Consider the following 15,867-nt stretch of genomic DNA (forward strand, 5'->3'; position numbering starts at 1 on the left):
ATCCTATTGAGGACTATCCCCCAGCTTGTCTATTGATTTTCCAGCCCAAACCCAGCAGACCCACCCACCGACACACACACACACACACACACACACACACACGAATGCACACTTACACACACAAAAGGTATAAAGACTTTGCCGAGTGGGCATACCACTTGAACAACATGGACGTGAATTTCTTGTAAGAGTGAAGATCAAGTCTAAAATAATATTGAAGTATGCATAAAGTAAACCAGTTCTCTACATTCATGTTACCTCCTTTTGCAGGGACCTTACGATCAGTGGATGTGAACAGTATGCAAAATAGCTGGCATGGGAAAACCACTTGTTCTTGGTTTCATGGTGACATTAACCATAACAGACATGCTAATCTTGTTTATAGAGATAGCAGGGAAACGACACTGGGATAGAATGGACAGAATAGCCTAGTGCTATTTGATTGCTCTACTGATTAACTTGAAATTGGATGGCTGCTGAACCAACAGAATGAAAGTTCTGCCGTTCAAAATAATTGAAAGGAAACTTCCATCAAAGGTACAGAAAGATCCCACACAAATCACCCTTTTTATTTATCTTCATTTCCTTTTTCTCCCCTTCAAAGATCAGTGCCCACAGAATGAACATCTAGCGTGATAGATCATCAACATCAACAACACAATGGTCAAACCTTAGCCCGATTACAAGCATGTATCATACTACATTCATCAAAAAACAGCAAAGGTAGAAAATCATGAATCCTCCATATCAAGACAAATGATCTCAATTTTTCATAAAGTGCTTTTCACGACCAAGGTGGTGACTTTGTTACCTTCTAGTTGGTTGATCCTGTGTTGAAGCACTCTCAAAGTGTGTGTCAAGTCGCCATGGAGAATGTATCCATGCCTAGGTGACATTAACAAAAAGGAAATCCGATTTGATGGTATGGGTCTGTAATGTTCTGCCCTGTCCTGTACTAAATGAACTGCCTCCAATCCATAGAAGATCATCAAGTTTTGTTACACATAAGTATATCGGCATTACCCTCATATCTTTACGAATCTGGATTTAGACTCTCCAACTGCACTAATTCATCAATGGCATCATTGTGGATAAATATATTGCCAGTCCTTGGAAACATGCAGTTGAGAAGCCTCCTCCAGGTTCCCATTCGAGGAACAAATCCATGCTGTATCATCTGTCTTAGAATCAACTCAGCATCATCTAGTAACCTTGCAGTACAGAGCCCTTTAATCAACAATTTGTATGATCTAAAACTTGGAGAAAGGCCTTCTGAAATCATCCTGTACGTAAATATTTTTGCATCAACAAACTTCTTTGTATCCAACAGACCATATATAACTGCTAGGTAAGATCCAGAGTTAGGGAAACATCCCTTCGACTTCATTTTATCCAATAAATCCACTCCCTCCATCACTCTCCTTTGTTTGCAGAGCCCAGAAATTAATATATTAAACGTTATTGTGTCATGATGGCAACCTGCTCTATCCGTTCTTTCATAGAGTTCAAAGGCTTCATCCACATTGCCTTGTTCACATAGATAATGCATGAGTGTTGCATAAGTTTTTCTGTTAGGCTTACAGCCTTGTTTAGGCATTTCTCCAAGCAATGAATATGCAGCACCTATTTTTCCAAGTTGACATAAGGCCTTGATGAGAATATTAAAACAACAAGTGTCAAGCTTGACACCCAACCGAGGAGCTCTCAAGTATACCTCATGAATGGTCTCATATCTCCTTGTGCAAACTAGCATATTAAGCACACAATTAAAAGTTGCAACCGTAGGCCAACAGCGAAATTCTGGCATTTCATAGAGTGCTTTGACAGCCCGTTCAGGGTTGTTTGCCACATGAGCATATAACTTAATTAAATTACGAAAGAACTCATCTGACATCTTACATCGCTCAATTTTTATTCTCACCAAGAGCTCTTCAATTGCATCAAACATTTGTGCATGAGAAAGCCTCTCAATTATCATGCTGTAAAGAGCCTCATTAGGCTTATAGTCCTTACGGAGAGAAACTTTCTGGAAGGTATTGATAATCAGCTCAGGATCTCTTAATCCACTGAAGATTTTCAAGACCTCATTTGGAGAAAGCCAGTCCCTGTGATCTACTCGCTTGACATCAGATACCACTTGAGTCAGTGTTGAGAAAGAAACAACTGCATTTCTCAGCTTAGGACTAAAACCAAACTTGCAGCAATGAAAATGAAATTGGTTGCAACCTTCTTTTGAGATGAGTGCACGAGTACCCATTGCAATGGCCTGTCAATTCCCAGTACTACGAAACAAATAGCACCTTCTCTTCTGGTTCAAAAAATTCCTCTCAATTCAGGCATAAAAATCCAATACTGGTATCAGAGCACCATGCAGTCTAGTAATTATAACCATGCTTGATCCGCATTCAACTTGCAGCATGTTCAATTTCATTGCCAACGTGTTCTGCTTGTTGTGGTTCAATCATAGTTGTCTGCAGCAGCTTCCAAATTTGCTCATAAAAAGAGTCTAGGAGTATTTAAGCTATTGAGGTAAGCAAATCTGCCTCTTTGAGGCACTTAGGCAAACGCTTATTCTGCAAACCTGTTGCTGCACACAGTGCAGTCTTTTCCAGGCTGTCAACAAGGTGGCTTAGTAATAAACTCGAAAGGTTGCTCTGCACACACACCGTCTACTTTTCTCCTTAACTGGATTGTTAGAAGGCCCCTTTACAAGAGGAAAAAGGACTCTCCGCTAAACCCTCACCCAGTTGGTTTGGGCTTTTATACAAACTCTTGATGTGCATCAAACATGGTGCACATCAGCTCTTCATTGGGCACTTCTAACTGTTTACTGAGGCATTTCAGCAAACGGTTAGCACGCACTCGTGTCGCCGTGGGCTTAAAGCCCTCTTCAACATACCTCCCTTTTCTTTTCTTCTAAGAGGGACTATACTATATAAATAACGGATTACTTCGTTCCTGATGCCATAAACAACACATAAAAAGACAATTTAGCTCAAGAAAAGAACAATCTCGCTCTCTCGCTCTCATTAAAAGCAAATAGTAAAACAAATTCCTAGCCTCTATAAATCGAATGAATTCACTCACAAACAAAACATGCAAAGAAATGAGTTCCCACAAGAAGACTCCCTCACCCACCTCTCCATCCATCCCAAAAAGTTGGTTGCAGGTGGCTCAACCAGTTGGTGGTGACTGGTGATGCAGAGATTCTCAGAACCACGTCCTACTTCCCTCTTCCTCTTCAACTCATTCAGAACCCAAAACCATGAGAGAGAGAGAGAGAGAGATGGCATCCTCTGTTTCACCTTTGGGCAATGTCATAAGGACGCACCATTCTAGCCGTGTATCCCTAGAGACACGAATCAGACATATGACACGCTAACATGACTCAAACACGCATCTACATTATTCTAATCTTTTTAATAGTTTTAATAATTCTAAGTTATATTTTAATTTAATGTGATCTTTTATTGATTAAAAAGCAAAAGAAAACAATGATCTCGTGTCCTATTTCTGATCAGTTATAACTACGGGTGTGAACGGGTCGAGTTTGGTTTGGATCCAGGTGGTACCAGACTTGGACCTGATTTTTGGGTATGGTATTGGGTTCAAACCCAAATCTAATCGAGTCTACTATAAGAAAAATCATACCCGGATCCTCTAAGAACTACGTCAACCCCGACCCAGATCATACCCAGTAAAACCATATTTTTTATCATTTTTACATTGAAAAATTGTGAGTCTTTGGGGTCTGGGTCTGGAATAAAATTTCACAAACTATACACAGGTCCATGTATTAATCAGACCTTTGGGTCTGGATTCAGGTCTTATTATTTATCACCATACCCAGACCCTATAGGGTTTGGTTCGGGTTGGGTCCGGGTAAACCAGGCCCGTACGTTGACACCCCCTAGTTATAGCCACATCTCAAGTAGAGTAATAAACAAATTAATAATCAAATTCGAATTGGACATAGGGATTCACATATTGATCTGAATCGATACGTATAAAAACTCCATCAGTTGCTCACAATGAGTTAGTTTGCTCGCAAATGTGATAGATACTAAAAACGATAAAAAAAATATTGGCTACACATGGTTCTGAACCCCTAGTTGGAAATCACAGGGGGCAGGTTATGCTGATCAAATCAAACGTCATTGATGCATTCAACATGACCAATTTAGTAAAGGGTTGACTAGACTCATGCATTATGAACATTAGTTAGAACTCACACCTGAACACCAAAGATGCATTCAATTTCATAAAAGGTTGACCTTTGGATCGTGCACTTTGAACATAAAAACACAATCTTTTGAGTGATGAAGTCATGCTATACATGTTAGGCCAACCCGCATAAAATCCTGCATACACATCGGAAAATCATGATCCAAGGGCTGATTCCTTTTCAATCAAGCATCTCCAGCACATATGGAGGGACTACTTGAAAAAAAAAAAACTAATGTATTTCTCACTTGGGAATTTGGAACCCAAAGTAACTTTGGTTTGTTGGGCCACATGTGATCGACAGAGAGAGAGTGAGAGAGAGAGAATTACTATATAAAAACCCAAATTTATTTATATACTATATGTATCCATACAGAATGCAGTTTTACTATAGAGGAACTGGATCAAGTCCAACAAACTTACATTAGATGGAAAACCCCATCTAACCCAAACAGGATTTCTTACAATAATGGTTAGATGACATACACACGTACATTTGTAATTCCATGGATGAACGTCTCACTCTCTCTCTCTCTAGAGAGAGAGATTAGTTCGAAGAGCGTGGCTTGCGTTGAAGGATGAAGAAGGCAGCTGGGAGAGGTGGTGGCAAAGAATCACTAGTAACAAGATGTTGGTAAACTTTAGTTGGAAGCCTTTGGAAAACTTCTTCCACGACCTTCTGACCAAAGTGGACGCTCACCAACTCCTCATACACTGCCCAGAATGCAATGCTAACAGACTGGGAGAACTGCTCAAGGTTGGATTCAGTTCCATCCTCCCCACATCCACTCAACCCCCACCCTTGATTAAATACTTGTGCCATGTGGATGGTGTATTGGCCGTTCATCTCCACCAGCACCTTGAACTCTTCAATGGTTGGGACATAAAGAGGGATCTGGAAGGAGTCTAGCTCCTCTTCTTTCACCTTGCCCTTCATTTATGTCAACTCAATTAGTAAAGCTAAAACCACACGATATGATTCAGGCATATTTTTAGAAAATTGATTTAATTCAAAAACCTATTTTAACAACATTCATTCAATGAATTGACCAAGAAATTTTTACTCACCTAACAGAATAATATATAGAAAAGTTTTCTCATTGAGATCTCCAATCTACATGATAGATATTCCACATCAGCTGCAAACCTTTTTTAAATCTAAATCCGAACCAAATGTTTTTTCCTTTCTGCGGTGTTTTGCACGTCATGGAAAGCCTCATCTTTTTGTGGGGCTTTATGTTGCAATTAGATGTTCTAAGAGATAATTTGCATGCCATCGAAAGCCTCATCTCTCTCTCTCTCTCTCTCTCTCTCTCTCTATATATATATATATATATATATATATATATATATATATATATATATAGAGAGAGAGAGAGAGAGAGAGAGAGAGAGAGAGAGAGAGAGAGAGTAGTGCAGAAGCAGCTACTCTCACCTACTATAAATCACAGCTGCAGGTTGCATCTTTTCAATCGGACCTTATAGATGTACTTAACACAGTTTATTCGATAGGAGAATCATGTTTTAAATCATTTTTTGACATAAAAATAAGATTTTTTAAGTCATGAAATTTTTATACATTTTGTGCGATTGATTTTTGATGATCATAAAAAACCTGCATCACATGATTCAAAATCTGTAAATTCTAATCAACAAAAAATGCTCAATTTTTTTTTTTTTACAATTTAAAGCTTTTATTAGGTGGGAGTAGCTGCTCCGAGTGCACTCTATCATTACTATATATATACGTTTGTGTGTGTTAAATCTGACACATAGATGTGTTTTAGCATGATCCATTTGCTAAGTTCAGGTAGTGAGATCATGTTTTTCCAATGAAAAAATACCATTTTATGAGTCTTTAAATTTATAAAAATACTGAGACATTGATTGTTTGAAAAATTATTATAACCTAGGCACATGTTGTAATCAGCTGATCTAAAAGTCTTCCTACTAAAACAAACCAGGTAGGTCACATCCATAAAAGCTAGATTCTGAAAAAAAAAAAAAAACACAAAGTAAAACTTGTCGGCCTGCTCCTACGATTAGGAGAAAGCTCTCTCTCTCTCTCTGCCACGTAAATCACATCTATAATGTTAGATTCAATCAAATCAACTTGCATCTATGAGTATTAGATTGAGTCCAAACAACTTTTGCATCTATGAATTTCAATTCTTGATGACATACATACATACATGCAGGGCCGGGGCTCAAGAGAAGTTGATGCCCTAGGCACATTTATTTCTCAGCCATGTTTCATTGGAGGCCCTCAGCATGTGAAATATAAGCATTGACCCTAGGCGGTGGCCTCAAATCTCAAAGAGGCCATCCGGCCCTGCATATATACATGCATATCTGCACAGAGACTTGTTCCTATGTGCATGTGTGTGGGTGCGCTCTTACCTCAAGAACAAGCTCTTGAAGGATGGGCTCCAAAGGGAAAACTGACCAGCCAAATTCTGACATAGTCAAGTCAATCATTTCATGGCGGCAAGCAAACTGTAGGGCTAGTAGTCCTCCTTCAACCAGCTCATCAGCCCTAAAACTCAAGAAGTCTAACATGTCAGCTTTAAATTGTGTGAAATAGGCATTTAGGATGCCAGGGCCACCACCACAGATGTGCACCCTCCCCTTGTTGATGGCCCCAACTGGTGTCTTTGAGAGCCAATGTAGCTAGGGCCATTGTGGAATTGAAAAATATGGATCGAATCTCGAGGAAATAACCGCCAGTAAAAGGATCCTGGCACCCCTGCCACAAAGTATCGACGGTCACAACGAGGGATGTTGCTGAATAGCAATTAAGTCGAAATCATTGGCCGTCTGATCATTAAAGAAGACTTGGAACTCAAAAGTGTGAGCTTGGTGTGGTGACTTCTTCACCATGGCCAACATTGCATCTATAATTGTTTGAACGTACGGTGTAGAATGTATTGGGCCCCACAGAACGTCCTAGATCAACAATCCTGATTGCATCCTTCTGTTTTGAAATGTCAAACTTCGCCTGGATGGCTTCCATTATCATCTCCTTCACACTATCATACCTGAGCCTCTGCCATATTCAGTAGACTTGTTAGGCTTTTTAGTTATTTATGAGAACCATCTTGGTCATACTCCGTTATGTGTATCAAATGTCTCAAAGCTTGAAGATTTTTTTTTTGTTATTCTTTTATTCATAAGTCGAAGAAATCACGCCTGACACTCAGATCTGATGATCGCCATGTCTCAGCCTGCCATATCTATGGAGGGTAGATCACGTGCAGTGGCACGCTAAAAGTGTTTAATGTGATCTGCCGACAAATAAACCAGGCAAGCCCACTGTACAACAGGGATCGGGTCCAAGGGTTTTCTGTTCATCAGGAGTAGTCCCCCACCTAGATGGTCCCCCACAAGAATTTGTGGTTATGTTCACCTTCTGGATGGATGGGCTGAAACTAATGATCTTCATGATCAAATTGGGCTTTAGGGCATTGTCGGTGCTCTTTTCAAATTGTGGGTACGTAGATGGATCCGCTCTAGGGGTGTCAATCGGGTCGGGTTGGCGTGTCAGCATACCTCAACCTGAACCCGACCCGTTTATTAAACGGGTCGGCTGTGGCAAACATGAACCCGACCTGTTTAATAAACGGGTAACCCGACACGACCCGCCAACCCATTTAATAAATGGGTTGGGTCGGGTAAACGGGTTTTCAGGTTCGCGGGTCAGGTTGGCGGGTTGACGGATCGGGTTGGCAGGTTGGTGGGTCGGGTTGACGGGTCAGGTTGGCGGGTTGGCAGACGAGTTGGCGGGTCGGCGGGTCGGGTTGCACTACAAGAAAATTGTTAATTAGCGACGGAAATTTGCGACGGATTTTTTCCGTTGCTAATTAGCGACAGATTAGCTAGAGATACAATATGTCGCTAATTCGCGATGGATTAACGAGGAAACAACTTTTATCGCTAATCTGTCGCTACTTAGTGACGGATTAGCGACTGCAATTTTTTGTCGCTAATTCTTATTACAAGAACACCATTTTAGCGATGGATTTAGAGAGGGAACTCTGTAGCGACGACGTAGCGACAGAATATATTCCATCGCTTTTTTGGTATTTTGATTTATAACGGCTTAGCGACGGAATTATTCTGTCGCTAAGCCGTCGCTAAATGTCGCGTAAATCCCTAATCCCATCCCTCTTTCTCTTTTTCCTGTTTCGCTGTCTTGCTCCCGCTCGCCGCCCTCTCCCTCCCGCCGCTCGTCGGCTCTCGCCACTGCCCGGCCGCCGCCGCTCCCCGTCCACCGCTCGCCAGCCGTCCACCGCTCGCCAGCCGCCGCTCGCCAGTCGTCCACCGCTCTCCAGCTGCTGCTCTCCGTCAGCCTCCCGCCATCGCCCGGCGACGCGCAGGTAATCATTTGCATCTGCATTTTCTTCTTCTTCTTCTTCTTCTTCTTCTTCTTCTTCTTCTTCTTCTTCTTCTTCTTCTTCTTCCGATTCCTCATCTGCATTTTTGCTTCCTCTGAAACTATCTTTTTATGATTATGTCTTCTTTTTCATTTTTTCCATGATGTTCAATGCTTCTTCTGACACCTCTTGTACGAGAACAACTTTCAAAGCTTGTTCTTTGAGCAAAGATAAGCAAACTGTTCTGAGCGATTTCCTCCATTTCTGTTATTTTTTGCATTTTGTTTTATGGTTTTCATGTGACATCTTTCTTACATTATCTCCCGCTATTTTTCTATATTTTTTTATTTATTTATGTTATGTCCATGATGATTATTTCTTCTTCTGACACCTCTTGTATGAAAACTATCTCTTGAAGTTGTTCCTTGAGCACATGCAAGCGACTATCTGACCTATTTTCTATAATCTTTTTGAGGTTTTAACCGAATTACCAGTTTGTTTTCCAAGTGTTATTATTTGGAATATTTGTTTGGGCTAATGTTTGTTGGATGGGAAGATGTAACATCTTGTGCCATGTTTGTGTTAAGAAAAGGATTTTTGTCATTATTTTCCTTCTATTTAGTTTAATTTTCCTTTCCCTTTATTTCTTTTAATGATTGGGGAAACAAAGGGCATGATAGAAAAATATGAGTTTTAAAAGATTTTGATTGAGAAAATGGGAACACAGAAATCCTAAAGAGAGTATATCATTATCCCATTTTTAATTGGTTGTGGTTTAGTTTATTGTATATTTTGCAAATGGTTTCTTAGTGTGTCTCTCTTTTTTATAATCTGTTAGGCAAGTGGTTGTTTAGTATTTCTCTGTACTGGTTTATGAAATTTTTGTTTTGTCACCTCTTGTATAAGAATGATCTTCTATAGATCGTCCGTTGAGTAGAGATAAACAATTTATGATCCATTTCCTATTTTTTCTTTGTTCTATTTTTCTTTGTTTAGTATTTTTGCTTCCTTTGCATAAGTGTTTGTGTTTCCCTAATTAGCTTCAATATTCATTGCAGTACATTACTTGCACACTTTATTTCATCGCATTTCATCATTAGATATATCATCAATAGTTTAGTTATTTTTTGCATTGCATAAGTGTTTGTGTTTCCCTAATTAGCTTCAATATTCATTTTAACACAGTGTTTTTTGCAAATTTCTCAACGGAACTCGCTTGTACCCCGCCACCCGTGGTAAGTAAGTGACAAAAATAATGCAAATCGGGTAAATACCCGTGGTGAGTAAGTGATGCAAGCGCATCACATGTTATTTAATTTATTGAATGTAACACTTTATTGTTCACACACTCACTTAGTTGTTGATATCTAGGACTGCTTTGTTGGAGTTCGGAGATCATGTTGAGCATGATTTTAATGTATGAATATGGAAGTGTTCTTATTTTTGAAGTACGGAGTCCATGCTATGCATGGTAGTAGTTAGTGGGATATTGAAGTGTGTTTGCTGCAGGTACATGTTTGACATTTGTTTGATATGAATTATTTCGATGTATTGCAATGTTTGATGTGATTGTATCCATGCTTACATGTAGTTACTTTCAATTTGATTATGTCTTCCATGTGAAATTGTATACTGAAAGCATGCTTCAAATGAATGTATCATGTCATGAATAGTTTGCACATGAAAATATTAAGTTATCAATGCATGCATCATAATTCTTGTGATTGTATGACATCATATATTGCATGATAAATTTGATATTTTCTTCATCATAGCATTCTGATGGTTCTCTTTTAATTGGTTAGGATACTATTCGTAACATCATACGACAGAATGATTGCAAACCGTGAATGAATGTACCGTAAGATAGTGAATAATGAGTTATCGCATGAATATATGGATGGTGTTGACAGTTTTATTGAATTTGCAATGGCAAGTGTTAGTACGGTAGATCCCACAGGTCGGATTAGGTGTCCCTGCAAGATTTGTAAGAATAATCGATTTGTAAAACCTCATGGCGTTAGACATCACCTATACAGAAAGGGTTTTGTGAGTGATTATCAGAACTGGATGTTTCATGGAGAAGAATTTAGAAACGATTTTAATGCACGGGTGAATGTGGTGCATGATAATCCATATACGAATTTGATATTTGATGCCGCAGGAACAGAACTGGGTTATGCTATGAGTTCTAGTGATGTAAGAACTGCCGTAGATGAAGAATCACCAAACGATGCAGCTAGTAGATTTTATGATTTACTTAGAGATGCTGATGAGCCACTTTGGAACGGTTGTGAGAGTCACACTATCTTGTCTGCAGTTCTTCAACTAATGAATTTGAAGTCCGAGTATAATTTGAGTTAATCATGTTTTGACTGTTTGTGCATGATTGTGAAGAGTATGTTGCCTAAAGATGAGAAATTGCCACAAAATTTCTATCGTGCGAAAGTTATGGTCAACGCTCTAGGTATGGGTTACAAAAAGATTGATGTTTGTCCAAATCACTGCATGTTGTATTTCAAGGAGCAGGAAAATGACATATCATGCCCGTCATGTGGGCATCCTCGGTTCAAGCCAAAGACAAGAGGCAATGGTAGCACGAGATCAAAGGAAGTTTCATACAAGTCGCTCCGCTACTTTCCTATCACTCCTAGATTGCAGCGATTGTATATGTCTTCAAGGACAGCTAAACACATGAGATGACATGCAAATAAAGTTCGACACGATGAAAACAAGATCACGCATCCTGTTGACGCTGAAGCTTGGAAGCACTTTGATCGTACTCATCAGAACTTCGCAATGGAAGTGCGAAATGTTAGACTCGGTCTATGTACAGATGGATTTAATCCATTTGGGGGTAGATCAACTCCATACTCATGCTGGCCAGTATTTGTAACTCCATACAACCTTCCACCAAGCTTGTGTATGAAACGTCCAAATCTTTTCTTGTCTCTGTTGATCCCTGGTCCGACCTCACCTGGCCAAAATCTTGATGTATATCTAAGGCCATTGATTGATGAATTAAAAGTACTGTGGGATGACGGTGTTACCATGTATGATGCCCACAAAAAACAAAATTTCAACATGAAGGTCGTTGTTCTATGGACAATAAGTGACTTCCTTGCATATGGTATGTTATCTGGTTGGAGCACACATGGGAGGTTGGCTTGTTCGTACTGCATGGAGGATTCCAAAGCTTTTAGATTGAGGCATGGAAGGAAGCCTTGCTGGTTTGATTGCCATCGTCGATTTCTACCCAGCGATCATCCGTTCCGACGTCAAAAGAATGCATTTAAAGCAGGCACAACTGAAACGGAAGGTCCATCCTCAAGATTGTCCGGCATAGAGATTCTAAGAAGATTGCGATACTTTACAGATGTATTAACAGATGCCCGCAGTCCTACACTTTTCCGTGGATTTGGGAAGGATCACAATTGGACGAAAAAATCTATTTTTTGGGAACTACCGTATTGGCCGACCCTATTGATACTACATAATTTGGATGTGATGCATGTAGAGAAAAATGTGTTTGATAATGTATTCAATACAGTAATGAATATTAAAGAAAAAACGAAGGATAATCCGAAGGCCCGTATGGATTTAAAATTAATATGTAAAAGACCAAAATTGGAACTCAAAGAGTATAATGGCAAAGTACTGAAACCAAAGGCAAAGTACATGCTCAGACCTGATCAAATAAAACATGTATGTCAATGGTTGAGACAACTGAGATTTCCAGATGGATATGTCCCTAACATTGCTCGGGCTGTGAAGATTGACGATGGACAGTTATATGGGTTGAAGAGTCATGATTGTCATATCTTTATGCAATGATTGATACCCCTAGCATTCCATGATATGTTAGACAAACCTATATGGGGGGTATTGTCTGAGTTGAGCGGATTTTTCAGAACATTGTGCGCATCGGAGGTCGTTGTATCAGATGTAAAGAATCTCGAGGACTCTGTCATCACCACTGTTTGTCTGTTAGAAAAGATATTTCCGCCAGCATTTTTCGATGTTATGGAACATTTGATCATACCTCTGCCATATGAACTAAGGGTTGGTGGCCCTGTGCAATATCGATGGATGTACCCATTTGAAAGGTATATGTTTTTTTATATTTGTCTCTTTAATGACAGATATTTAAAATTTGAAATGTATATTCTTGTCAAGATGCATGTTCGACCTAAAAAAAAAGGTTCGTAATAAAGCAAGAGTAGAAGGCTCTATTTGTGAGGCGTACACTTTAGAAGAAATTTCAAATTTCTCATCTATGTACTTCGAACCTCATATTCCAACACGTTACACATGCCCGCCCCGTAACAATGATAGAGAACAAGTAACTGTAGCTGACAAGCTGTCGATATTTCAACCACTTGGGCATGCATTTGGTAGTTGCTGATCAAGGCTATTGACAGATCGAGAGCAAGATGCAGCACACATCTATATTCTTTTTAATTGCTCAGCGATCGACCCATACATCGAGTAAGTATATGTATATGCAACTCAATTATAAATCCTTTTATGTTCTATATGTGGATACATGGCACGGTAATATAAGTATTTGTGGTTTGCAGACGATTTGATCTGGAGTTGTAAAGCGAAGTTTCACATCTCACTGATGCAGAAGTACAAAAAGAACGTGAAACTAAGTTTGTGGAGTGGTTGAAACAGTTGGTAAAGAAGCTAACATAAATTTTGTACTTATAAACAACACTAAGTTACTTAATTGATCGTGATCACAATAATTGTTTATGTTTGTGCGTAGGTTCGCCATGGTGATGTTAAAGATCAAGGAATATGTGATTTAGAAAATGGTCCGACCAAAGTTGTGCAATGCTACAACGGGTATATCGTAAATGGTTATCGATTCCATACAAAAAACTACGGTATAAACAAATCAACGATAAATAGTGGCGTGTGTGTCAAGGGTAGCAGCTACGGTGAAAATGAACATGATTACTACGGTGTTATAGAAGAAATAATAGAGTTGACTTACTTAGGCATGAATAACAGGGTTACGATATTCAAGTGTCATTGGTTTGATCCAACTGCAACAAGACTCGACAAAGCTTCAGGCATTGTGGAGGTGAATCATAAATCCAGGTTTGGAACATATGAACCATTCATATTAGCCTCGCAAGCTCAACAAGTTTATTATACTTCATATCCGAGTATAAAAAAGTCAGATAGAAATGAATGGTGGGCAGTTTGCAAGGTGAAATCCAAACTATACCCCGAGTATGATCAGTTACAGGAAGATGAGTTAGCTGGAGACAGTGATTACTATCAATCAGATGATGTCTATGACTTCGCTTATGGTCACGATGTTGCGCATGATATGCATGTCATATCTCCATTGGTCGATAAAACATTCATAGAGGAATGTGATCCAAATGATGTACCAAGTGGATGGGCAAACAATGAAGAAGAAGAAGAAGAAGAAGAAGAAGAAGAAGAAGAAAGTCAAACTAGTGACGAGGAAGAATTCTCAAGCTAGTGAGCAAAATCTTATACTACAAACCTCTATTTAAATGCATTGTAATACTTGATGTGAGTTGTATTGCAATACTTGGTGTGAATGATTAAAAATTTTATTTGAATGTATATTAATACTTGATACGAATGATTCGAATGCATTGTAATACTTGATGTGAATGATTTCAATTATCTGAATGTATTATAATTAATACTTGATACGAATGATTCGAATGCATTGTAATACTTGATGTGAATGATTTGAATTATTTGAATGCATTGCAATGCTTGATGTGAATGACTTGAATGCATTGTAATACTTGATGTGAATTATTTGAATGTATTGTATGACATATGTTATTTGTTAGAATATGGTTCGTGGAGGTTATAGTGGTCGCTCATCCAGTAGTAGCCAGGCTCAGCCTTCATCTTCACGGGCTCTTGTGATAGGTATATCATATAACTAATTAGATGCTTGATTAGTTCAAATGCACATTCTGAGAATTTCTAATGTATTTTTTTACAGATGATGTTGCGCCTGTACACGACCCACCTACACCAGTTGATCACACAAGTCAACAGCCAACACAGGAAACATGGTCTTCTCAGGCTGGCACAAGAAGACTCATTCGAATAGTGTATATCGATAATCGACCGTAAGTATTTTGTTTTCAATTATTGCATATCTTTTAAATATTTTATATTGATATTTACTGTGTAACAATTCATGTGCAGCACGAGGTTTGAGCCACAAAAAGTAGTATGGGAGATTAGGAATTCACTTCTTCAACATCTACCAGGACCAGTTGCTCAATGGAAAGAGTACCCAAAGGAGGTGTTAGACAGATTGTGGTCCTCATTCATGGTATACAGTTGTTTCTCATAGTTAATGTGTTTCATATTTAATTTATTTAAGCAATGTCTACTAACTTTCTGAAAATATTTGTAGGCTTCGAATCGCTTCGCAACTACGGTGGAAGAAAATGATGCAAGGAAGGTGTGGCAGAAGATGGCTGCCAATCGATTTGCAGACATGTTGTACACTATGAAGACTGCAGCAAAAAAAACATCTGGCGTAGTAGATGATCCATTACTGTGGAAGGGCCATAGTCCTATTACTATCAGAAGAGATTACTGGGATGAAATGTGCGATAAGTGGGTGGGAGATGCATTTAGAAATCGCTCTGCAAAGGCTGCACAAAATCGATCGAAGATGCCCGAAGCCCATCTACACACAGGTGGATCTCAGACATTTGGGAGCCACCTAAAGAAAATGGTAACTCATCAATATATAATATTAATTTTATAAGTATTGTTGTAAACTTGTGTACTAAATCTTTTGTCATTTAACTTCGCAGGAAGCAGAAAAAGGAGACAGTGTACCATATAAGAATATGTTTATAGAAACACATAAACGGAAGACCATGGGAGTCTTTGTATCAGAGAAGGCGAGAACGACAACGGTATGTATTAATTCTATTAATAATCATTGCAATATATATGCAAGTTATCATAATGTTATCATTAATTATTAATGAATACTTTAAACATTATTTTGTAGGAGGCATATAAGCAACAGATGGTAGAGCGATATGGCGATGACGCTACTCAGCATCCATCATTTGATCCTACAGCATGGGTGACTGCAGCAGGTGAACCCAAAAAAGGTCGCGTGTTCGAGTTTGGGAGTAATATGAACATTTCACCAGTTATTGGTTCTTCTAGTTACGGCTTACCGACTTCTTGCGCCGACATAAGCTCCAAGCAGCCGACTATTCTTTCCGGTGAT

General features: G+C 39.0%; 1 protein-coding gene, 2 non-coding genes and 1 pseudogene across 4 annotated transcripts; 2 read left to right on the plus strand and 2 right to left on the minus strand.

Annotated features, from left to right (window-relative positions):
- Positions 1 to 1,033: 1,033 nt before the first annotated feature.
- On the minus strand, positions 1,034 to 2,257 carry LOC149832143 (uncharacterized). The gene has a single exon (XM_090013171.1). The coding sequence runs from the start codon at positions 2,255 to 2,257 to the stop codon at positions 1,034 to 1,036; it is 1,224 nt and encodes a 407-aa protein (XP_089869297.1).
- Positions 2,258 to 4,567: 2,310 nt separating this feature from the next.
- LOC149832144 (loganic acid O-methyltransferase-like) lies at positions 4,568 to 7,243 on the minus strand (annotated as a pseudogene). Its single transcript, XR_016433214.1, has 3 exons — positions 6,921 to 7,243; positions 6,625 to 6,876; positions 4,568 to 5,155 (listed from the first exon to the last, which is right to left on the minus strand). The product of XR_016433214.1 is annotated as a loganic acid O-methyltransferase-like (transcript).
- A 1,510-nt stretch (positions 7,244 to 8,753) lies between these two features.
- Positions 8,754 to 8,848, plus strand: LOC149832145 (small nucleolar RNA snoR1). The gene has a single exon (XR_016433489.1). It is a non-coding gene; the product is annotated as a small nucleolar RNA snoR1 (small nucleolar RNA).
- A 110-nt stretch (positions 8,849 to 8,958) lies between these two features.
- Positions 8,959 to 9,049, plus strand: LOC149832146 (small nucleolar RNA snoR1). Its single transcript, XR_016433488.1, has one exon. It is a non-coding gene; the product is annotated as a small nucleolar RNA snoR1 (small nucleolar RNA).
- Positions 9,050 to 15,867: the final 6,818 nt, after the last annotated feature.

Source organism: Nuphar pumila, chromosome 7 (genome assembly GCF_984573655.1).
Source record: "Nuphar pumila chromosome 7, dmNupPumi1.hap1.1, whole genome shotgun sequence".
Taxonomy (NCBI): domain Eukaryota; kingdom Viridiplantae; phylum Streptophyta; class Magnoliopsida; order Nymphaeales; family Nymphaeaceae; genus Nuphar; species Nuphar pumila.